We start from the raw sequence: 26,197 nt of genomic DNA, 5'->3' as shown, positions 1-26,197 counted from the left end.
TTTACCCAACCTACATGTACACTGCTGTTACTATCTGTTTATGATGTACTCATAGTCCCTTTACCCAACCTACATGTACACTGCTGTTACTATCTGTTTATGATGTACTCATAGTCCCTTTACCCAACCTACATGTACACTGCTGTTACTATCTGTTTATGATGTACTCATAGTCCCTTTACCCAACCTACATGTACACTGCTGTTACTATCTGTTTATGATGTACTCATAGTCCCTTTACCCAACCTACATGTACACTGCTGTTACTATCTGTTTATGATGTACTCATAGTCCCTTTACCCAACCTACATGTACACTGCTGTTACTATCTGTTTATGATGTACTCATAGTCCCTTTACCCAACCTACATGTACACTGCTGTTACTATCTGTTTATGATGTACTCATAGTCCCTTTACCCAACCTACATGTACACTGCTGTTACTATCTGTTTATGATGTACTCATAGTCCCTTTACCCAACCTACATGTACACTGCTGTTACTATCTGTTTATGATGTACTCATAGTCCCTTTACCCAACCTACATGTACACTGCTGTTACTATCTGTTTATGATGTACTCATAGTCCCTTTACCCAACCTACATGTACACTGCTGTTACTATCTGTTTATGATGTACTCATAGTCCCTTTACCCAACCTACATGTACACTGCTGTTACTATCTGTTTATGATGTACTCATAGTCCCTTTACCCAACCTACATGTACACTGCTGTTACTATCTGTTTATGATGTACTCATAGTCCCTTTACCCAACCTACATGTACACTGCTGTTACTATCTGTTTATGATGTACTCATAGTCCCTTTACCCAACCTACATGTACACTGCTGTTACTATCTGTTTATGATGTACTCATAGTCCCTTTACCCAACCTACATGTACACTGCTGTTACTATCTGTTTATGATGTACTCATAGTCCCTTTACCCAACCTACATGTACACTGCTGTTACTATCTGTTTATGATGTACTCATAGTCCCTTTACCCAACCTACATGTACACTGCTGTTACTATCTGTTTATGATGTACTCATAGTCCCTTTACCCAACCTACATGTACACTGCTGTTACTATCTGTTTATGATGTACTCATAGTCCCTTTACCCCAACCTACATGTACACTGCTGTTACTATCTGTTTATGATGTACTCATAGTCCCTTTACCCAACCTACATGTACACTGCTGTTACTATCTGTTTATGATGTACTCATAGTCCCTTTACCCAACCTACATGTACACTGCTGTTACTATCTGTTTATGATGTACTCATAGTCCCTTTACCCCAACCTACATGTACACTGCTGTACTATCTGTTTATGATGTACTCATAGTCCCTTTACCCAACCTACATGTACACTGCTGTTACTATCTGTTTATGATGTACTCATAGTCCCTTTACCCCAACCTACATGTACACTGCTGTTACTATCTGTTTATGATGTACTCATAGTCCCTTTACCCAACCTACATGTACACTGCTGTTACTATCTGTTTATGATGTACTCATAGTCCCTTTACCCAACCTACATGTACACTGCTGTTACTATCTGTTTATGATGTACTCATAGTCCCTTTACCCAACCTACATGTACACTGCTGTTACTATCTGTTTATGATGTACTCATAGTCCCTTTACCCAACCTACATGTACACTGCTGTTACTATCTGTTTATGATGTACTCATAGTCCCTTTACCCAACCTACATGTACACTGCTGTTACTATCTGTTTATGATGTACTCATAGTCCCTTTACCCAACCTACATGTACACTGCTGTTACTATCTGTTTATGATGTACTCATAGTCCCTTTACCCAACCTACATGTACACTGCTGTTACTATCTGTTTATGATGTACTCATAGTCCCTTTACCCAACCTACATGTACACTGCTGTTACTATCTGTTTATGATGTACTCATAGTCCCTTTACCCAACCTACATGTACACTGCTGTTACTATCTGTTTATGATGTACTCATAGTCCCTTTACCCCAACCTACATGTACACTGCTGTTACTATCTGTTTATGATGTACTCATAGTCCCTTTACCCAACCTACATGTACACTGCTGTTACTATCTGTTTATGATGTACTCATAGTCCCTTTACCCCAACCTACATGTACACTGCTGTTACTATCTGTTTATGATGTACTCATAGTCCCTTTACCCAACCTACATGTACACTGCTGTTACTATCTGTTTATGATGTACTCATAGTCCCTTTACCCAACCTACATGTACACTGCTGTTACTATCTGTTTATGATGTACTCATAGTCCCTTTACCCCAACCTACATGTACACTGCTGTTACTATCTGTTTATGATGTACTCATAGTCCCTTTACCCAACCTACATGTACACTGCTGTTACTATCTGTTTATGATGTACTCATAGTCCCTTTACCCAACCTACATGTACACTGCTGTTACTATCTGTTTATGATGACTCATAGTCCCTTTACCCAACCTACATGTACACTGCTGTTACTATCTGTTATGATGTACTCATAGTCCCTTTACCCAACCTACATGTACACTGCTGTTTACTATCTGTTATGATGTACTCATAGTCCCTTTACCCCAACCTACATGTACACTGCTGTTACTATCTGTTTATGATGTACTCATAGTCCCTTACCCAACCTACATGTACACTGCTGTTACTATCTGTTTATGATGTACTCATAGTCCCTTTACCCAACCTACATGTACACTGCTGTTACTATCTGTTTATGATGTACTCATAGTCCCTTTACCCAACCTACATGTACACTGCTGTTACTATCTGTTTATGATGTACTCATAGTCCCTTTACCCAACCTACATGTACACTGCTGTTACTATCTGTTTATGATGTACTCATAGTCCCTTTACCCAACCTACATGTACACTGCTGTTACTATCTGTTTATGATGTACTCATAGTCACTTTACCCAACCTACATGTACACTGCTGTTACTATCTGTTTATGATGTACTCATAGTCCCTTTACCCAACCTACATGTACACTGCTGTTACTATCTGTTTATGATGTACTCATAGTCCCTTTACCCAACCTACATGTACACTGCTGTTACTATCTGTTTATGATGTACTCATAGTCCCTTTACCCAACCTACATGTACACTGCTGTTACTATCTGTTTATGATGTACTCATAGTCCCTTTACCCAACCTACATGTACACTGCTGTTACTATCTGTTTATGATGTACTCATAGTCCCTTTACCCAACCTACATGTACACTGCTGTTACTATCTGTTTATGATGTACTCATAGTCCCTTTACCCCAACCTACATGTACACTGCTGTTACTATCTGTTTATGATGTACTCATAGTCCCTTTACCCAACCTACATGTACACTGCTGTTACTATCTGTTTATGATGTACTCATAGTCCCTTTACCCAACCTACATGTACACTGCTGTTACTATCTGTTTATGATGTACTCATAGTCCCTTTACCCAACCTACATGTACACTGCTGTTACTATCTGTTTATGATGTACTCATAGTCCCTTTACCCCAACCTACATGTACACTGCTGTTACTATCTGTTTATGATGTACTCATAGTCCCTTTACCCAACCTACATGTACACTGCTGTTACTATCTGTTTATGATGTACTCATAGTTCCTTTACCCAACCTACATGTACACTGCTGTTACTATCTGTTTATGATGTACTCATAGTCCCTTTACCCAACCTACATGTACACTGCTGTTACTATCTGTTATGATGTACTCATAGTCCCTTTACCCCAACCTACATGTACACTGCTGTTACTATCTGTTTATGATGTACTCATAGTCCCTTTACCCAACCTACATGTACACTGCTGTTACTATCTGTTTATGATGTACTCATAGTCCCTTTACCCAACCTACATGTACACTGCTGTTACTATCTGTTTATGATGTACTCATAGTCCCTTTACCCAACCTACATGTACACTGCTGTTACTATCTGTTTATGATGTACTCATAGTCCCTTTACCCAACCTACATGTACACTGCTGTTACTATCTGTTTATGATGTACTCATAGTCCCTTTACCCAACCTACATGTACACTGCTGTTACTATCTGTTTATGATGTACTCATAGTCCCTTTACCCCAACCTACATGTACACTGCTGTTACTATCTGTTTATGATGTACTCATAGTCCCTTTACCCAACCTACATGTACACTGCTGTTACTATCTGTTTATGATGTACTCATAGTCCCTTTACCCAACCTACATGTACACTGCTGTTACTATCTGTTTATGATGTACTCATAGTCCCTTTACCCCAACCTACATGTACACTGCTGTTACTATCTGTTTATGATGTACTCATAGTCCCTTTACTCAACCTATATGTACACTGCTGTTACTATCTGTTTATGATGTACTCATAGTCCCTTTACCCAACCTACATGTACACTGCTGTTACTATCTGTTTATGATGTACTCATAGTCCCTTTACCCCAACCTACATGTACACTGCTGTTACTATCTGTTTATGATGTACTCATAGTCCCTTTACCCAACCTACATGTACACTGCTGTTACTATCTGTTTATGATGTACTCATAGTCCCTTTACCCCAACCTACATGTACACTGCTGTTACTATCTGTTTATGATGTACTCATAGTCACTTTACCCAACCTACATGTACACTGCTGTTACTATCTGTTTATGATGTACTCATAGTCCCTTTACCCAACCTACATGTACACTGCTGTTACTATCTGTTTATGATGTACTCATAGTCCCTTTACCCAACCTACATGTACACTGCTGTTACTATCTGTTTATGATGTACTCATAGTCCCTTTACCCAACCTACATGTACACTGCTGTTACTATCTGTTTATGATGTACTCATAGTCCCTTTACCCAACCTACATGTACACTGCTGTTACTATCTGTTTATGATGTACTCATAGTTCCTTTACCCAACCTACATGTACACTGCTGTTACTATCTGTTTATGATGTACTCATAGTCCCTTTACCCAACCTACATGTACACTGCTGTTACTATCTGTTTATGATGTACTCATAGTCCCTTTACCCAACCTACATGTACACTGCTGTTACTATCTGTTTATGATGTACTCATAGTCCCTTTACCCAACCTACATGTACACTGCTGTTACTATCTGTTTATGATGTACTCATAGTCCCTTTACCCAACCTACATGTACACTGCTGTTACTATCTGTTTATGATGTACTCATAGTCCCTTTACCCAACCTACATGTACACTGCTGTTACTATCTGTTTATGATGTACTCATAGTCCCTTTACCCAACCTACATGTACACTGCTGTTACTATCTGTTTATGATGTACTCATAGTCACTTTACCCAACCTACATGTACACTGCTGTTACTATCTGTTTATGATGTACTCATAGTCCCTTTACCCAACCTACATGTACACTGCTGTTACTATCTGTTTATGATGTACTCATAGTCCCTTTACCCAACCTACATGTACACTGCTGTTACTATCTGTTTATGATGTACTCATAGTCCCTTTACCCAACCTACATGTACACTGCTGTTACTATCTGTTTATGATGTACTCATAGTCCCTTTACCCAACCTACATGTACACTGCTGTTACTATCTGTTTATGATGTACTCATAGTCCCTTTACCCAACCTACATGTACACTGCTGTTACTATCTGTTTATGATGTACTCATAGTCCCTTTACCCCAACCTACATGTACACTGCTGTTACTATCTGTTTATGATGTACTCATAGTCCCTTTACCCAACCTACATGTACACTGCTGTTACTATCTGTTTATGATGTACTCATAGTCCCTTTACCCAACCTACATGTACACTGCTGTTACTATCTGTTTATGATGTACTCATAGTCCCTTTACCCCAACCTACATGTACACTGCTGTTACTATCTGTTTATGATGTACTCATAGTCCCTTTACCCAACCTACATGTACACTGCTGTTACTATCTGTTTATGATGTACTCATAGTCCCTTTACCCCAACCTACATGTACACTGCTGTTACTATCTGTTTATGATGTACTCATAGTCCCTTTACCCAACCTACATGTACACTGCTGTTACTATCTGTTTATGATGTACTCATAGTCCCTTTACCCAACCTACATGTACACTGCTGTTACTATCTGTTTATGATGTACTCATAGTCCCTTTACCCAACCTACATGTACACTGCTGTTACTATCTGTTTATGATGTACTCATAGTCCCTTTACCCAACCTACATGTACACTGCTGTTACTATCTGTTTATGATGTACTCATAGTCCCTTTACCCCAACCTACATGTACACTGCTGTTACTATCTGTTTATGATGTACTCATAGTCCCTTTACCCAACCTACATGTACACTGCTGTTACTATCTGTTTATGATGTACTCATAGTCCCTTTACCCAACCTACATGTACACTGCTGTTACTATCTGTTTATGATGTACTCATAGTCCCTTTACCCAACCTACATGTACACTGCTGTTACTATCTGTTTATGATGTACTCATAGTCCCTTTACTCAACCTATATGTACACTGCTGTTACTATCTGTTTATGATGTACTCATAGTCCCTTTACTCAACCTACATGTACACTGCTGTTACTATCTGTTTATGATGTATATGATGTTGTTATTTTATTGTGAAACTTTTTATTATTGTGTAACTTTATTTACTTTAGTTTATTTAGTAAATATTTTCTTAACTCTGCATTGTTGGTTAAGGTCTTGTAAGTAAGCATTTCACTGTAAGGTCTACTACACCTGTTGTATTCAGCATTTCACTGTAAGGTCTACTACACCTGTTGTATTCAGCATTTCACTGTGAGGTCTACTACACCTGTTGTATTCAGCATTTCACTGTAAGGTCTACTACACCTGTTGTATTCAGCATTTCACTGTGAGGTCTACTACACCTGTTGTATTCAGCATTTCACTGTAAGGTCTACTACACCTGTTGTATTCAGCATTTCACTGTGAGGTCTACTACACCTGTTGTATTCAGCATTTCACTGTGAGGTCTACTACACCTGTTGTAGTAAGCATTTCACTGTAAGGTCTACTACACCTGTTGTATTCAGCATTTCACTGTGAGGTCTACTACACCTGTTGTATTCAGCATTTCACTGTGAGGTCTACTACACCTGTTGTAGTCAGCATTTCACTGTAAGGTTTCCTACACCTGTTGTATTCAGCATTTCACTGTAAGGTCTACTACACCTGTTGTATTCAGCATTTCACTGTAAGGTTTCCTACACCTGTTGTATTCAGCATTTCACTGTAAGGTCTACTACACCTGTCGTATTCAGCATTTCACTGTGAGGTCTACTACACCTGTTGTATTCAGCATTTCACTGTAATGTCTACTACACCTGTCGTATTCAGCATTTCACTGTGAGGTCTACTACACCTGTTGTATTCAGCATTTCACTGTCAGGTCTACTACACCTGTTGTATTCAGCATTTCACTGCGAGGTCTACTACACCTGTTGTATTCAGCATTTCACTGTAAGGTCTACCTACACCTGTTGTATTCAGCATTTCACTGCAAGGTCTACTACACCTGTTGTATTCAGCATTTCACTGTAAGGTCTACTACACCTGTTGTATTCAGCATTTCACTGTAAGGTCTACCTACACCTGTTGTATTCAGCATTTCACTGTAAGGTCTACTACACCTGTTGTATTCAGCATTTCACTGTGAGGTCTACTACACCTGTTGTATTCAGCATTTCACTGTAAGGTCTACTACACCTGTTGTATTCAGCATTTCACTGTGAGGTCTACTACACCTGTTGTATTCAGCATTTCACTGTAAGGTCTACTACACCTGTTGTATTCAGCATTTCACTGTAAGGTCTACTACACCTGTTGTATTCAGCATTTCACTGTAAGGTCTACTACATCTGTTGTATGAGTGGCTGAGTGGTGAACATGACAGGCTGAGAGGTGAATATGACAGGCTGAGAGGTGAATATGACAGGCTGAGAGGTGAATATGACAGGCTGAGAGGTGAATATGACAGGCTGAGAGGTGAATATGACAGGCTGAGAGGTGAATATGACAGGCTGAGAGGTGAACATGACAGGCTGAGAGGTGAATATGACAGGTTGAGAGGTGAACATGACAGGCTGAGAGGTGAATATGACAGGCTGAGAGGTGAATATGACAGGCTGAGAGGTGAATATGACAGGCTGAGAGGTGAACATGACAGGCTGAGAGGTGAATATGACAGGCTGAGAGGTGAATATGACAGGCTGAGAGGTGAACATGACAGGCTGAGAGGTGAATATGACAGGCTGAGAGGTGAACATGACAGGCTGAGAGGTGAACATGACAGGCTGAGAGGTGAACATGACAGGCTGAGAGGTGAATATGACAGGCTGAGAGGTGAACATGACAGGCTGAGAGGTGAATATGACAGGCTGAGAGGTGAACATGACAGGCTGAGAGGTGAATATGACAGGCTGAGAGGTGAACATGACAGGCTGAGAGGTGAACATGACAGGCTGAGAGGTGAATATGACAGGCTGAGAGGTGAATATGACAGGCTGAGAGGGGAACATGACAGGCTGAGAGGTGAATATGACAGGCTGAGAGGGGAACATGACAGGCTGAGAGGTGAATATGACAGGCTGAGAGGTGAATATGACAGGCTGAGAGGTGAACATGACAGGCTGAGAGGTGAACATGACAGGCTGAGAGGTGAATATGACAGGCTGAGAGGTGAACATGACAGGCTGAGAGGTGAATATGACAGGCTGAGAGGTGAACATGACAGGCTGAGAGGTGAATATGACAGGCTGAGAGGTGAACATGACAGGCTGAGAGGTGAACATGACAGGCTGAGAGGTGAATATGACAGGCTGAGAGGTGAATATGACAGGCTGAGAGGGGAACATGACAGGCTGAGAGGTGAATATGACAGGCTGAGAGGGGAACATGACAGGCTGAGAGGGGAACATGACAGGCTGAGAGGGGAACATGACATAACTGAGAGGTGAACATGACAGAACTGAGAGGTGTGTGTTATCTCACTGTAGCACGGCTCGAGGCGTGGGTCGAGCCAGGAGGTGGTTTTGTTCTTGTGGTTGATGTAGTAGATCTCTCCCTCAGAGGTGCCGGCCTGTTCCCAGCCATCAGGGAGAGGACCTGAGAGAGACAGGCACATACACAGGGAGATTAGGCTGCGGCTGGGCAGGCAGGGTGTGTGTGGTGATTCTGCTAAGGCATACTGTCTGTGCAGCGTGTGGAAACAGAAGGAGGGATGTATCACAGAGTGATACTGAATAGATCTGCAACAGCTAGTTTCAGGAAACCGACCAATATAGACAGAAAGTCATCTGGATGGGTGTGTTCAACATCTGTTCAAAACCTAACTATGAGCAGCCGATAAGGGGTCCAAACAATATGTCACCATCAGACCAAATAGAGATGATTAGAAGCTCAAATAACAACCGTTATTGAATGAATAAAGTCACAGATTTTAAATTAATATACAGATTATTCGATTTGAGCCGTCTCAGTTGATTCACTAACATGACTCTAGTCAGTGAGCTGTCTCAGTTGATTCACTAACATGACTCTAGTCAGAGAGCTGTCTCAGTTGGGTCACTAACATGACTCTAGTCAGTGAGCTGTCTCAGTTGGTTCACTAACATGACTCTAGTCAGTGAGCTGTCTCAGTTGATTCACTAACATGACTCTAGTCAGTGAGCTGTCTCAGTTGATTCACTAACATGACTCTAGTCAGTGAGCTGTCTCAGTTGATTCACTAACATGACTCTAGTCAGTGAGCTGTCTCAGTTGATTCACTAACATGACTCTAGTCAGTGAGCTGTCTCAGTTGGGTCACTAACATGACTCTAGTCAGTGAGCTGTCTCAGTTGGGTCACTAACATGACTCTAGTCAGTGAGCTGTCTCAGTTGGTTCACTAACATGACTCTAGTCAGTGAGCTGTCTCAGTTGATTCACTAACATGACTCTAGTCAGTGAGCTGTCTCAGTTGGGTCACTAACATGACTCTAGTCAGAGAGCTGTCTCAGTTGGGTCACTAACATGACTCTAGTCAGTGAGCTGTCTCAGTTGGTTCACTAACATGACTCTAGTCAGTGAGCTGTCTCAGTTGATTCACTAACATGACTCTAGTCAGTGAGCTGTCTCAGTTGATTCACTAACATGACTCTAGTCAGTGAGCTGTCTCAGTTGATTCACTAACATGACTCTAGTCAGTGAGCTGTCTCAGTTGATTCACTAACATGACTCTAGTCAGTGAGCTGTCTCAGTTGGGTCACTAACATGACTCTAGTCAGTGAGCTGTCTCAGTTGGGTCACTAACATGACTCTAGTCAGTGAGCTGTCTCAGTTGGTTCACTAACATGACTCTAGTCAGTGAGCTGTCTCAGTTGATTCACTAACATGACTCTAGTCAGTGAGCTGTTTCAGTTGGGTCACTAACATGACTCTAGTCAGTGAGCTGTCTCAGTTGGGTCACTAACATGACTCTAGTCAGTGAGCTGTCTCAGTTGGTTCACTAACATGACTCTTGTCAGTGAGCCGTCTCAGTTGGTTCACTAACATGACTTCTGTCTATGTCGTCTAGTTCTGCCTCTCTCTAACCCCACCTATGAATAGTCTAGTTCTACCTCTCTCTAACCCCAAATAGGAATAGTCTAGTTCTACCTCTCTCTAACCCCACCTATGAATAGTCTAGTTCTGCCTCTCTCTAACCCCAAATAGGAATAGTCTAGTTCTGCCTCTCTCTAACCCCAAATAGGAATAGTCTAGTTCTGCCTCTCTCTAACCCCAAATAGGAATAGTCTAGTTCTACCTCTCTCTAACCCCAAATAGGAATAGTCTAGTTCTGCCTCTCTCTAACCCCACCTATGAATAGTCTAGTTCTACCTCTCTCTAACCCCAAATAGGAATAGTCTAGTTCTACCTCTCTCTAACCCCAAATAGGAATAGTCTAGTTCTGCCTCTCTCTAACCCCACCTATGAATAGTCTAGTTCTACCTCTCTCTAACCCCAAATAGGAATAGTCTAGTTCTGCCTCTCTCTAACCCCAAATAGGAATAGTCTAGTTCTACCTCTCTCTAACCCCAAATAGGAATAGTCTAGTTCTGCCTCTCTCTAACCCCACCTATGAATAGTCTAGTTCTACCTCTCTCTAACCCCAAATAGGAATAGTCTAGTTCTACCTCTCTCTAACCCCAAATAGGAATAGTCTAGTTCTACCTCTCTCTAACCCCAAATAGGAATAGTCTAGTTCCACCTCTCTCTTAACCCACCTAGAAATAGTCTCATTCTACCTCTCTCAACCCACCTAGGGTAAATTCCACTAGGACACCAACTGAGACAGCTCACTGACTAGAGTCATGTTAAGATGAAACAGTCAGAGGTCACCAAGCGCAACATAGCTTCAGCGTGTAAATCAACTAGAAAGATGTGTTGGCATCGAGTAATTGTCTCTGGCCCCCTCCCAGTTAGGGGGAGTGAGGAGCTCTACAGCAGAGTCTCACATCTCAATCGCTGGTTGACTGCCCCTCCCAAAATATAGAATTTGTAGATAATTGGCCCTATTTCTGGGACTCACCCACAAACAGGACCAAGCCTGACCTGCTGAGGAGTGACGGACTCCATCCTAGCTGGAGGGGTGCTCTCATCTTATCTACCAACGTAGACAGGGCTCTAACTCCTCTAGCTCCACAATGAAATAGGGTTCAGGTCAGGCAGCAGGCTGTTAGCCAGCCTGCCAGCATAGTGGAGTCTGCCACTAGCACAGTCAGTGTAGTCAGCTCAGCTATCACCATTGAGACCGTGTCTGTGCCTCGACCTAGGTTGGGCAAAACTAAACATGGCGGTGTTCGCCTTAGCAATCTCACTAGAATAAAGACCTCCTCCATTCCTGCCATTATTGAAAGAGATCCTGATACCTCACATCTCAAAATAGGGCTACTTAATGTTAGATCCCTCACTTCCAAGGCAGTTATAGTCAATTAACTAATCACTGAACATAATCTTGATGTGATTGGCCTGACTGAAACATGGCTTAAGCCTGATGAATTTACTGTGTTAAACGAGGCCTCACCTCCTGGCTACACTAGTGACCATAACCGCTGCGCATCCCGCAAAGGCGGAGGTGTTGCTAACATTTATGATAGCAAATTTCAATTTGCAAAAAAGAAAACAAAATGTTCGTCTTTTGAGCTTCCAGTCATGAAATCTATGCAGCCTACTCAATCACTTTTTATAGCTACTGTTTACAGGCCTCCTGGGCCATATACAGCGTTCCTCATTGAGTTCCCTGAATTCCTATCGGACCTTCTAGTCATAGCAGATAATATTCTAATCTTTGGTGACTTTAATATTCACATGGAAAAGTCCACAGACCCACTCCAAAAGGCTTTCGGAGCCATCATCGACTCAGTGGGTTTTGTCCAACATTTCTCTGGACCTACTCACTGTCACAGTCATACTCTGGACCTAGTTTTGTCCCATGGAATACATGTTGTGAATCTTAATGTTTTTCCTATCGGACCACCATTTTATTACGTTCGCAATCGCAACAAATAATCTGCTCAGACCCCAACCAAGGACCATCAAAAGTTGTGCTATAAATTCAGAGACAACACAAAGATTCCTTGATGTCCTTCCAGACTCCCTCTGCCTACCCAAGGATGTCAGAGGACAAAAATCAGTTAACCCCCTAACTGAGGAACTCAATTAAACCTTGTGCAATACCCTAGATGCAGTTGCACCCCTAAAACATTTCTCATAAGAAACTAGCTCCCTGGTATACAGAAAATACCCGAGCTCTGAAGCAAGCTTCCAGAAAATTGGAACGGAAATGGCGCCACACCAAACTGGAAGTCTTCCGACTAGCTTGGAAAGACAGTACCGTGCAGTATCGAAGAGCCCTCACTGCTGCTCGATCATCCTATTTTTACAACTTAATTGAAGATGATAAGAACAATCCGAAATGTATTTTTGATACTGTCGCAAAGCTAACTAAAAAGCAGCATTCTCCAAGAGAGGATGGCTTTCACTTCAGCAGTAATAAATTCATTAACTTCGTTGAGGAAAAGATCATGATCATTAGAAAGCAAATTATGGACTCCTCTTTAAATCTGCGTATTCCTCCAAAGCTCAGTTGTCCTGAGTCTGCACAACTCTGCCAGGACTTAGGGAGACACTCAAGTGACTTAGTACTATATCACTTGACACATTGATGAAAATAATCATGGCCTCTAAACCTTCAAGCTGCATACAGGAACCTATTCCAACTAAACTACTGAAAGAGCTGCTTCCTGTGCTTGGCCCTCCTATGTTGAACATAATAAACGTCTCTCTATCTACCGGATGTGTACCAAACTCACTAAAAGTGGCAGTAATAAAGCCTCTCTTGAAAAAGCCAAACCTTGACCCAGAAAATATAAAAAACTATCAGCCTTTATCGAATCTTCCATTCCTCTCAAAATTTTTTGAAAAAACTGTTGCGCAGCAACTCACTGCCTTCCTGAAGACAAACAATGTATACGAAATGCTTCAGTCTGGTTTTAGACCCCATCATAGCACTGAGACTTCACTTGTGAAGGTGGTAAATGGCCTTTTAATGGCATCAGACCGAGGCTCTGCATCTGTCCTCGTGCTCCTAGACCTTAGTGCTGCTTTTGATACCACTGATCAACACATTCTTTTGGAGAGATTGGAAAATTGAAAAGTTCTGGCCTGGTTTAGATCTTATCTGTCGGAAAGATATCAATTTGTCTCTGTGAACGGTTTGTCCTCTGACAAATCAACTGTAAATTCCGGTGTTCCTCAAAGTTCCGTTTTAGGACCACTATTGTTTTCACTATATATTTTAACTCTTGGGGATGTCATTCGAAAACATAATGTTAACTTTCACTGCTATGCGGATAACACACATCTGTACATTTCAATGAAACATGATGAAGCCCCAAACACCCCAATCTTTTGTTACTTCTAGGTTAGACTACTGCAATGCTCTACTTTCCGGCTACCCGAATAAAGCACAAAATAAACTTCAGTTAGTGCTAAATACGGCTGCTAGAATCCTGACTAGAACCAAATAAATTGATCATATTACTCCAGTGCTAGCCTCCCTACACTGGCTTCCTGTTAAGTCAAGGGCTGATTTCAAGGTTTTACTGCTAACATACAAAGCATTACATGGGCTTGCTCCTACCTATCTTTCCGATTTGGTCCTGCCGTACATACCTACATGTTCGCTACGGTCACAAGACGCAGGCCTTCTTACTGTCCCTAGAATTTCTAAGCAAACAGCTGGAGGCAAGGCTTTCTCCTCTAGAGCTACATTTTTATGGAATGGTCTGCCTACCCTTGTGAGAGACACAGACTCAGTCTCAACCTTTAAGTCTTTATTGAAGACTCATCTCTTCAGTGGGTCATATGATTGAGTGTAGTCTGGCCCAGGAGTGTGAAGGTGAACGGAAAGGCTCTGGAGCAACGAACCGCCCGTGCTGTCTCTGCCTGGCCGGTTCCCCTCTCTCCACTGTGATTCTCTGCCTCTAACCCTATTACAGGGGCTGAGTCACTGGCTTACCAGGGCTCTTTCATACTGTCTCTAGGAGGGGTGCGTCACTTGAGTGGGTTGAGTCACTGATGTGATCTTCCTGTCTGGGTTGGCGCCCCCCCCCTTGGGTTGTGCCGTGGCAGAGATCTTTGTGGGCTATACTCGGCCTTGTCTCAGGATGGTAAGTTGGTGGTTGAAGATATCCCTCTAGTGGTGTGGGGGCTGTGCTTTGGCAAAGTGGGTGGGGTTATATCCTTCCTGTTTGGCCCTGTCCGGGGGTGTCATCGGATGGGGCCACAGTGTCTCCTGACCCCTCCTGTCTCAGCCTCCAGTATTTATGCTGCAGTAGTTTATGTGTCGGGGGGCTAGGGTCAGTTTGTTATATCTGGAGTACTTGTCTCTAATCTAATTAGAGACTAATTGTATCTTTCTCTCTCTCTCTCTCTCTCTCTCTCTCTCTCTCTCTCTCTCTCTCTCTCTCTCTCTCTCTCTCTCTCTCGGAGGACCTGAGCCCTAGGACCATGCCTCAGGACTACCTGGCATGATGACTCCTTGCTGTCCCCAGTCCACCTGGCCGTGCTGCTGCTCCAGTTTCAACTGCCTGTGATTATTATTATTTGATCATGCTGGTCATTTATAATCTCCACCCGGCACAGCCAGAAGAGGACTGGCCACCCCACATAGCCTGGTTCCTCTCTAGGTTTCTTCCTAGGTTTTGGCCTTTCTAGGGAGTTTTTCCTAGCCACCGTCATTCTACACCTGCATTGCTTGCTATTTCAAATCAAATCAAATCAAATGTATTTATATAGCCCTTTGTACATCAGCTGATATCTCAAAGTGCTGTACAGAAACCCAGCCTAAAACCCCAAACAGCAAGCAATGCAGGTGTAGAAGCACGGTGGCTAGGAAAAACTCCCTAGAAAGGCCAAAACCTAGGAAGAAACCTGTTTGAGGTTTTAGGCTGGGTTTCTGTACAGCACTTTGAGATATCAGCTGATGTACGAAGGGCTATATAAATACATTTGATTTGATTTAAGCCCTTGAATGCTCCAAAAGAACCCCCTATGTTGTCAGTGCAACATAAACACAACTGCGTGCGTGCGTGTGTGTGTGTGTGTGTGTGTGTGTGTGTGTGTGTGTGTGTGTGTGTGTGTGTGTGTGTGTGTGTGTGTGTGTGTGTGTGTGTGTGTGTGTGTGTGTGTGTGTGTGTGTCCTGACCACTAGCTGGGCTCATGATGTTCTGCTGCTGGACTGGTACAGGGCTGGTGGGAGGGGCCTGGTTCATCTGTAGGAGGGCCTTACGAGGGTCCAGCCAGGTGGTCGACTGGTCCAGATGGCTGCACAAAGAGAAGAGAAGAGTCCATCACTGAACGAAATGAACAAATAACTGTCATGAAACTTTCATGAACTTTTTAAAAACGTTCATGGAAAATGGAATCAAAAACTGCAAGAAGAGTAGAGTTATTAAGAGCATAACATATCTGCTGATTCTTCTACAGGGCCCACAAACTGAACTACTGTATAGAGCTTCCCTTTAGGGAGGGAACCCCACAAACTGAACAACTGTATAGAGCTTCCCTTTAGGGAGGGAACCCCACAAACTGAACTACTGTATAGAGCTTCCCTTTAGGGAGGGAACCCCACAAACTGAACTACTGTAAAGAGCTTCCCTTTAGGGAGGGAACCCCACAAACTGAACTACTGTATAGAGCTTCCCTTTAGGGAGGGAACCCCACAAACTGAACTACTGTATAGAGCTTCCCTTTAGGGAGGACACCCCACAAACTGAACTACTGTATAGAGCTTCCCTTTAGGGAGGGAACCCCACAAACTGAACTACTGTATAGAGCTTCCCTTTAGGGAGGGAACCCCACAAACTGAACTACTGTAAAGAGCTTCCCTTTAGGGAGGGAACCCCACAAACTGAACTACTGTATAGAGCTTCCCTTTAAGGAGGGAACCCCACAAACTGAACTACTGTATAGAGCTTCCCTTTAGGGAGGGCACCCCACAAACTGAACTACTGTACAGAGCTTCCCTTTAGGGAGGGAACCCCACAAACTGAACTACTGTATAGAGCTTCCCTTTAGGGAGGGAACCCCACAAACTGAACTACTGTATTTTCTTCCACACACTGGAATTTACAAGTTTATTATAACGTTACGAAACAGAGAATATGTCCCAAATGGCACCCTGTTATGTATTTAATGCACTACTTCTGGTCAAAAGTAGTGCACTATATAGGGAATAGGGTGCCAATTGGGACATATTCCAGAGTTAAAACATAGCTGTAGGATCTGAAAACAACAAAACTACACAAACATGAGGCTCCATGCTGAGTTTTCCGTCTGTACAATGACAGAAAGAGACAAAGAGTGGAAAGCAACACATCTCAACATCATCAGCCTGTAATAGATATTGTAAATAGGCCATTTCTGCTGACAGTTATTCAGACCACACACCTCTCTCTACACGTCCCTGCCTTAAGCATAAAACAGACCGAGAAGCTCCCTGCCTATAGACTGCCAATAAGTACTTATCACAGTAGGAGGTCGTTCCTGCTGCGTGCTGGCCAGGCAGCAACAAACCTGCCATTTCTACTTGTAGAATCGCAATACTCGTCAGTGGCCAACAGTGTTGCCAGGTCCAGCGAAAATGTTTAGCCCAATGACCTCTGAACACCTACCCACAAGGCCTGAAAACTAGCCCAATGACCTCTGAAAACCTACCCACAAGGCCTGAAAACTAGCCCAATGACCTCTGAAAACCTACCCACAAGGCCTGAAAACTAGCCCAATGACCTCCGAAAACCTACCCACAAGGCCTGAAAACTAGCCCAATGACCTCCGAAAACCTACCCACAAGGCCTGAAAACTAGCCCAATGACCTCTGAAAACCTACCCACAAGGCCTGAAAACTAGCCCAATGACCTCTGAAAACTAGCCCAATGACCTCTGAAAACCTACCCGCAAAGCCTGAAAACTAGCCCAATGACCTCTGAAAACCTACCCGCAAGGCCTGAAAATTTGCCCAATGACCTCTGAAAACCTACCCACAAGGCCTGAAAACTAGCCAAAAAAAAAACAATCTCAGCAAGAGAGGAGTTGACACATTTATCCAAGAGACACTTTTACCATAACGTTATCAAGCGAATTAAGAAGGAATATCGACGTCATTTTTAACGACGTAGGCTAAGAAGCTAAATATGGTTTTCCTTCCAAATAATAATTATTGTATGTTTAAGAATACGTCACAAGAGAAAAGATAAATGGCCCTTATTAAACTCTCCAGATCAATGGATTTAACTTGTTTTGACTTCTATGACTAAACAATAAGTCCAGAGGAGGTGTGGTATATATCATAATACCACGGAAAAGGGCTGCTCTTTAAACACAGCCCTTAGCCGTGGTATATTGGACATATACCACAAACCCCTGAGGTGCCTTACTGCTATTATAAACTGGTTAGCAATGTAATTATAATAGTAAAAAGTCATGTTTTTGTCATTCCCATGGTACACAGTCTGATATACCATGGCGTTCAACCAATCAGCATTCAGGGCTCAAACCACACAGTTTATAATTGTAAATACATTTTGTATGTGCTATAGATACATTTGACAGGAGAGTTTGAGTGATGAAAATTGGACAGGGAATCTCAACCTGTCATTTGCCTGACCCCTGCTTCTGTAATACAGTCTGTATCTGGGTCTTATCCTGAGCCTTGACATTAACTAAACATGGCCATTAACAAGGGCATAATAACACGAGGCCACAACTAAAAACGGAGTCAAATGCTATGTATTAAATCTGTTTGCCAGCTATATTGTCATTTCAACATATTTATTGTACTGTATAAAATGTTACGCTGCTGTAGGCTACATTAGCATCTGTTGGCTATGATTCTCCACATTTAATGTCCTTTTAATTGTGGACATTTTCCCATAACAGAAGTACGCGAGGGAGTTCCGTAACTTCCATTTCAAATTTCTACTCGCGCAGGGCTCCAACTGAGTAAAACACACTTGATGCGGTTATCCATAAGAAAAGTCAACATTTGAATGTAGTTGACTTTAAACCACCTCTGAGATAATTTATCTAAAGAGCTCTAGTGCGCCTAAAGTCATTTTCCAATGCTTTGTAGCCGTTATATCAGTTAATATGTTTTATGGTAAACAGGAGTCTCCCGTAAAGACCAATCCAAATAGTCTACTGGAACGGCTGTCTTCCTCTGAAGAGGAAAAGTGGTAAGGATCGGAGGACCAACGCGCAGCGTGGTAGGTGTTCATGCTCTTTATTAAACCAAAAGTGGTAAGGATCGGAGGACCAACGCGCAGCGTGGTAGGTGTTCATGCTCTTTATTAAACCAAAAGTGGTAAGGATCGGAGGACCAACGCGCAGCGTGGTAGGTGTTCATGCTCTTTATTAAACCAAAAGTGGTAAGGATCGGAGGACCAACGCGCAGCGTGGTAGGTGTTCATGCTCTTTATTAAACCAAAAGTGGTAAGGATCGGAGGACCAACGCGCAGCGTGGTAGGTGTTCATGCTCTTTATTAAACCAAAAGTGGTAAGGATCGGAGGACCAACGCGCAGCGTGGTAGGTGTTCATGGAACTAAGGTCAGAACGTGACATCTACCTACAACTGGTAAACAGTAGTCTCCATAGTGACCAATCTAAATAGTCTACTGGTAAACAGCAGTCTCCATAGTGACCAATCTAAATAGTCTACTGGTAAACAGGAGTCTCCATAGTGACCAATCTAAATAGTCTACTGGTAAACAGGAGTCTCCATAGTGACCAATCTAAATAGTCTACTGGTAAACAGGAGTCTCCATGATGACCAATCTAAATAGTCTACTGGTAAACAGGAGTCTCCATAGTGACCAATCTAAATAGTCTACTGGTAAACAGGAGTCTCCATAGTGACCAATCTAAATAGTCTACTGGTAAACAGGAGTCTCCATAGTGACCAATCTAAATAGTCTACTGGTAAACAGGAGTCTCCATAGTGACCAATCTAAATAGTCTACTGGTAAACAGGAGTCTCCATAGTGACCAATCTAAATAGTCTACTGGTAAACAGTAGTCTCCATAGTGACCAATCTAAATAGTCTACTGGTAAACAGGAGTCTCCATAGTGACCAATCTAAATAGTCTGCTGGTAAACAGGAGTCTCCATAGTGACCAATCTAAATAGTCTACTGGTAAACAGTAGTCTCCATAGTGACCAATCTAAATAGTCTGCTGGTAAACAGGAGTCTCCATAGTGACCAATCTAAATAGTCTACTGGTAAACAGGAGTCTCCATAGTGACCAATCTAAATAGTCTACTGGTAAACAGGAGTCTCCATGATGACCAATCTAAATAGTCTACTGGTAAACAGGAGTCTCCATGATGACCAATCTAAATAGTCTACTGGTAAACAGGAGTCTCCATAGTGACCAATCTAAATAGTCTACTGGTAAACAGGAGTCTCCATGATGACCAATCTAAATAGTCTACTGGTAAACAGGAGTCTCCATAGTGACCAATCTAAATAGTCTACTGGTAAACAGGAGTCTCCATGATGACCAATCTAAATAGTCTACTGGTAAACAGGAGTCTCCATGATGACCAATCTAAATAGTCTACTGGTAAACAGGAGTCTCCATGATGACCAATCTAAATAGTCTACTGGTAAACAGGAGTCTCCATAGTGACCAATCTAAATAGTCTACTGGTAAACAGGAGTCTCCATAGTGACCAATCTAAATAGTCTACTGGTAAACAGTAGTCTCCATGATGACCAATCTAAATAGTCCACTGGTAAACAGGAGTCTCCATAGTGACCAATCTAAATAGTCTACTGGTAAACAGGAGTCTCCATAGTGACCAATCTAAATAGTCTACTGGTAAACAGGAGTCTCCATAGTGACCAATCTAAATAGTCTACTGGTAAACAGGAGTCTCCATAGTGACCAATCTAAATAGTCTACTGGTAAACAGGAGTCTCCATAGTGACCAATCTAAATAGTCTACTGGTAAACAGGAGTCTCCATAGTGACCAATCTAAATAGTCTACTGGTAAACAGGAGTCTCCATAGTGACCAATCTAAATAGTCTACTGGTAAACAGTAGTCTCCATGATGACCAATCTAAATAGTCTACTGGTAAACAGGAGTCTCCATAGTGACCAATCTAAATAGTCTACTGGTAAACAGGAGTCTCCATAGTGACCAATCTAAATAGTCTACTGGTAAACAGTAGTCTCCATGATGACCAATCTAAATAGTCTGCTGGTAAACAGGAGTCTCCATAGTAACCAATCTAAATAGTCAACTGGTAAACAGTAGTCTCCATAGTGACCAATCTAAATAGTCTACTGGTAAACAGTAGTCTCCATAGTGACCAATCTAAATAGTCTACTGGTAAACAGGAGTCTCCATGATGACCAATCTAAATAGTCTACTGGTAAACAGGAGTCTCCATAGTGACCAATCTAAATAGTCTACTGGTAAACAGGAGTCTCCATAGTGACCAATCTAAATAGTCTACTGGTAAACAGGAGTCTCCATGATGACCAATCTAAATAGTCTACTGGTAAACAGGAGTCTCCATAGTGACCAATCTAAATAGTCTACTGGTAAACAGGAGTCTCCATAGTGACCAATCTAAATAGTCTACTGGTAAACAGGAGTCTCCATAGTGACCAATCTAAATAGTCTACTGGTAAACAGTAGTCTCCATGATGACCAATCTAAATAGTCTACTGGTAAACAGGAGTCTCCATGATGACCAATCTAAATAGTCAACTGGTAAACAGTAGTCTCCATAGTGACCAATCTAAATAGTCTACTGGTAAACAGGAGTCTCCATGATGACCAATCTAAATAGTCTACTGGTAAACAGGAGTCTCCATAGTGACCAATCTAAATAGTCTACTGGTAAACAGCAGTCTCCATGATGACCAATCTAAATAGTCTACTGGTAAACAGGAGTCTCCATAGTGACCAATCTAAATAGTCTACTGGTAAACAGGAGTCTCCATAGTGACCAATCTAAATAGTCTACTGGTAAACAGGAGTCTCCATGATGACCAATCTAAATAGTCTACTGGTAAACAGGAGTCTCCATAGTGACCAATCTAAATAGTCTACTGGTAAACAGAAGTCTCCATAGTGACCAATCTAAATAGTCTACTGGTAAACAGGAGTCTCCATAGTGACCAATCTAAATAGTCTACTGGTAAACAGGAGTCTCCATAGTGACCAATCTAAATAGTCTGCTGGTAAACAGGAGTCTCCATGATGACCAATCTAAATAGTCTACTGGTAAACAGGAGTCTCCATAGTGACCAATCTAAATAGTCTACTGGTAAACAGGAGTCTCCATAGTGACCAATCTAAATAGTCTACTGGTAAACAGGAGTCTCCATGATGACCAATCTAAATAGTCTACTGGTAAACAGGAGTCTCCATAGTGACCAATCTAAATAGTCTGCTGGTAAACAGGAGTCTCCATGATGACCAATCTAAATAGTCTACTGGTAAACAGGAGTCTCCATAGTGACCAATCTAAATAGTCTACTGGTAAACAGGAGTCTCCATAGTGACCAATCTAAATAGTCTACTGGTAAACAGGAGTCTCCATAGTGACCAATCTAAATAGTCTACTGGTAAACAGGAGTCTCCATAGTGACCAATCTAAATAGTCTACTGGTAAACAGGAGTCTCCATAATGACCAATCTAAATAGTCTACTGGTAAACAGGAGTCTCCATAGTGACCAATCTAAATAGTCTACTGGTAAACAGGAGTCTCCATAGATGACCAATCTAAATAGTCTACTGGTAAACAGGAGTCTCCATAGTGACCAATCTAAATAGTCTACTGGTAAACAGGAGTCTCCATAGTGACCAATCTAAATAGTCTACTGGTAAACAGGAGTCTCCATAGTGACCAATCTAAATAGTCTACTGGTAAACAGGAGTCTCCATAGTGACCAATCTAAATAGTCTACTGGTAAACAGGAGTCTCCATAGTGACCAATCTAAATAGTCTACTGGTAAACAGGAGTCTCCATAGTGACCAATCTAAATAGTCTACTGGTAAACAGGAGTCTCCATAGTGACCAATCTAAATAGTCTACTGGTAAACAGGAGTCTCCATAGTGACCAATCTAAATAGTCTACTGGTAAACAGGAGTCTCCATAGTGACCAATCTAAATAGTCTACTGGTAAACAGGAGTCTCCATAGTGACCAATCTAAATAGTCTACTGGTAAACAGGAGTCTCCATAGTGACCAATCTAAATAGTCTACTGGTAAACAGGAGTCTCCATGATGACCAATCTAAATAGTCTGCTGGTAAACAGGAGTCTCCATAGTGACCAATCTAAATAGTCTACTGGTAAACAGGAGTCTCCATAGTGACCAATCTAAATAGTCTACTGGTAAACAGGAGTCTCCATAGTGACCAATCTAAATAGTCTACTGGTAAACAGGAGTCTCCATGATGACCAATCTAAATAGTCTACTGGTAAACAGGAGTCTCCATAGTGACCAATCTAAATAGTCTACTGGTAAACAGGAGTCTCCATGATGACCAATCTAAATAGTCTGCTGGTAAACAGGAGTCTCCATAGTGACCAATCTAAATAGTCTACTGGTAAACAGGAGTCTCCATAGTGACCAATCTAAATAGTCTACTGGTAAACAGTAGTCTCCATAGTGACCAATCTAAATAGTCTACTGGTAAACAGGAGTCTCCATGATGACCAATCTAAATAGTCTACTGGTAAACAGGAGTCTCCATGATGACCAATCTAAATAGTCTACTGGTAAACAGGAGTCTCCATAGTGACCAATCTAAATAGTCTACTGGTAAACAGGAGTCTCCATAGTGACCAATCTAAATAGTCTACTGGTAAACAGTAGTCTCCATAGTGACCAATCTAAATAGTCTACTGGTAAACAGGAGTCTCCATAGTGACCAATCTAAATGGTCTACTGGTAAACAGGAGTCTCCATGATGACCAATCTAAATAGTCTACTGGTAAACAGGAGTCTCCATAGTGACCAATCTAAATAGTCTACTGGTAAACAGGAGTCTCCATAGTGACCAATCTAAATAGTCTACTGGTAAACAGGAGTCTCCATAGTGACCAATCTAAATAGTCTACTGGTAAACAGGAGTCTCCATAGTGACCAATCTAAATAGTCTACTGGTAAACAGGAGTCTCCATGATGACCAATCTAAATAGTCTACTGGTAAACAGCAGTCTCCATAGTGACCAATCTAAATAGTCTACTGGTAAACAGGAGTCTCCATAGTGACCAATCTAAATAGTCTACTGGTAAACAGGAGTCTCCATGATGACCAATCTAAATAGTCTACTGGTAAACAGTAGTCTCCATAGTGACCAATCTAAATAGTCTACTGGTAAACAGGAGTCTCCATAGTGACCAATCTAAATAGTCCACTGGTAAACAGTAGTCTCCATAGTGACCAATCTAAATAGTCTACTGGTAAACAGTAGTCTCCATAGTGACCAATCTAAATAGTCTACCTACAACTGGTAAACAGGAGTCTCCATAGTGACCAATCTAAATAGTCTACCTACAACTGGTAAACAGTAGTCTCCATAGTGACCAATCTAAATAGTCCACTGGTAAACAGGTGTCTCCATAGTGACCAATCTAAATAGTCTACCTACAACTGGTAAACAGTAGTCTCCATAGTGACCAATCTAAATAGTCCACTGGTAAACAGTAGTCTCCATAGTGACCAATCTAAATAGTCTACTGGTAAACAGTAGTCTCCATAGTGACCAATCTAAATAGTCCACTGGTAAACAGTAGTCTCCATAGTGACCAATCTAAATAGTCTACTGGTAAACAGTAGTCTCCATAGTGACCAATCTAAATAGTCCACTGGTAAACAGTAGTCTCCATAGTGACCAATCTAAATAGTCTGCTGGTAAACAGGAGTCTCCATAGTGACCAATCTAAATAGTCTACTGGTAAACAGGAGTCTCCATAGTAACCAATCTAAATAGTCTACTGGTAAACAGGAGTCTCCATGATGACCAATCTAAATAGTCTACTGGTAAACAGGAGTCTCCATAGTGACCAATCTAAATAGTCAACTGGTAAACAGGAGTCTCCATGATGACCAATCTAAATAGTCTACTGGTAAACAGCAGTCTCCATAGTGACCAATCTAAATAGTCTACTGGTAAACAGGAGTCTCCATAGTGACCAATCTAAATAGTCTGCTGGTAAACAGGAGTCTCCATAGTGACCAATCTAAATAGTCTACTGGTAAACAGGAGTCTCCATAGTGACCAATCTAAATAGTCTACTGGTAAACAGGAGTCTCCATAGTGACCAATCTAAATAGTCTACTGGTAAACAGGAGTCTCCATAGTGACCAATCTAAATAGTCTACTGGTAAACAGTAGTCTCCATAGTGACCAATCTAAATAGTCCACTGGTAAACAGTAGTCTCCATAGTGACCAATCTAAATAGTCTACTGGTAAACAGTAGTCTCCATAGTGACCAATCTAAATAGTCCACTGGTAAACAGTAGTCTCCATAGTGACCAATCTAAATAGTCTGCTGGTAAACAGGAGTCTCCATAGTGACCAATCTAAATAGTCTACTGGTAAACAGGAGTCTCCATAGTGACCAATCTAAATAGTCTACTGGTAAACAGGAGTCTCCATAGTGACCAATCTAAATAGTCTACTGGTAAACAGTAGTCTCCATAGTGACCAATCTAAATAGTCCACTGGTAAACAGTAGTCTCCATAGTGACCAATCTAAATAGTCTACTGGTAAACAGTAGTCTCCATAGTGACCAATCTAAATAGTCCACTGGTAAACAGTAGTCTCCATAGTGACCAATCTAAATAGTCTGCTGGTAAACAGGAGTCTCCATAGTGACCAATCTAAATAGTCTACTGGTAAACAGGAGTCTCCATAGTAACCAATCTAAATAGTCTACTGGTAAACAGGAGTCTCCATGATGACCAATCTAAATAGTCTACTGGTAAACAGGAGTCTCCATAGTGACCAATCTAAATAGTCAACTGGTAAACAGGAGTCTCCATGATGACCAATCTAAATAGTCTACTGGTAAACAGCAGTCTCCATAGTGACCAATCTAAATAGTCTACTGGTAAACAGGAGTCTCCATAGTGACCAATCTAAATAGTCTGCTGGTAAACAGGAGTCTCCATAGTGACCAATCTAAATAGTCTACTGGTAAACAGGAGTCTCCATAGTGACCAATCTAAATAGTCTACTGGTAAACAGGAGTCTCCATAGTGACCAATCTAAATAGTCTACTGGTAAACAGGAGTCTCCATAGTGACCAATCTAAATAGTCTGCTGGTAAACAGGAGTCTCCATAGTGACCAATCTAAATAGTCTACTGGTAAACAGGAGTCTCCATAGTGACCAATCTAAATAGTCTACTGGTAAACAGCAGTCTCCATAGTGACCAATCTAAATAGTCTACTGGTAAACAGGAGTCTCCATAATGACCAATCTAAATAGTCTACTGGTAAACAGGAGTCTCCATAGTGACCAATCTAAATAGTCTACTGGTAA

At 41.7% G+C, this 26,197-nt stretch overlaps 1 protein-coding gene across 1 annotated transcript in view; it reads right to left on the bottom strand.

Annotated features, from left to right (window-relative positions):
* Positions 1-26,197, bottom strand: part of LOC109886300 (transcriptional coactivator YAP1-like) — an 87,427-nt gene that overhangs the window by 42,251 nt on the left and 18,979 nt on the right. The window contains exons 3-4 of the mRNA XM_031796903.1: positions 15,822-15,940; positions 9,085-9,198 (exon numbers count right to left, since the gene is read on the bottom strand). Coding sequence (XP_031652763.1) covers positions 9,085-9,198; positions 15,822-15,940 — 233 coding nt within the window. The remainder of the gene's footprint in view (positions 1-9,084; positions 9,199-15,821; positions 15,941-26,197) is intronic.

The sequence above is a fragment of the Oncorhynchus kisutch genome, linkage group LG18 (genome assembly GCF_002021735.2).
Source record: "Oncorhynchus kisutch isolate 150728-3 linkage group LG18, Okis_V2, whole genome shotgun sequence".
NCBI lineage: Eukaryota > Metazoa > Chordata > Actinopteri > Salmoniformes > Salmonidae > Oncorhynchus > Oncorhynchus kisutch.
This window is presented reverse-complemented; position numbering and strand designations above follow the sequence as displayed.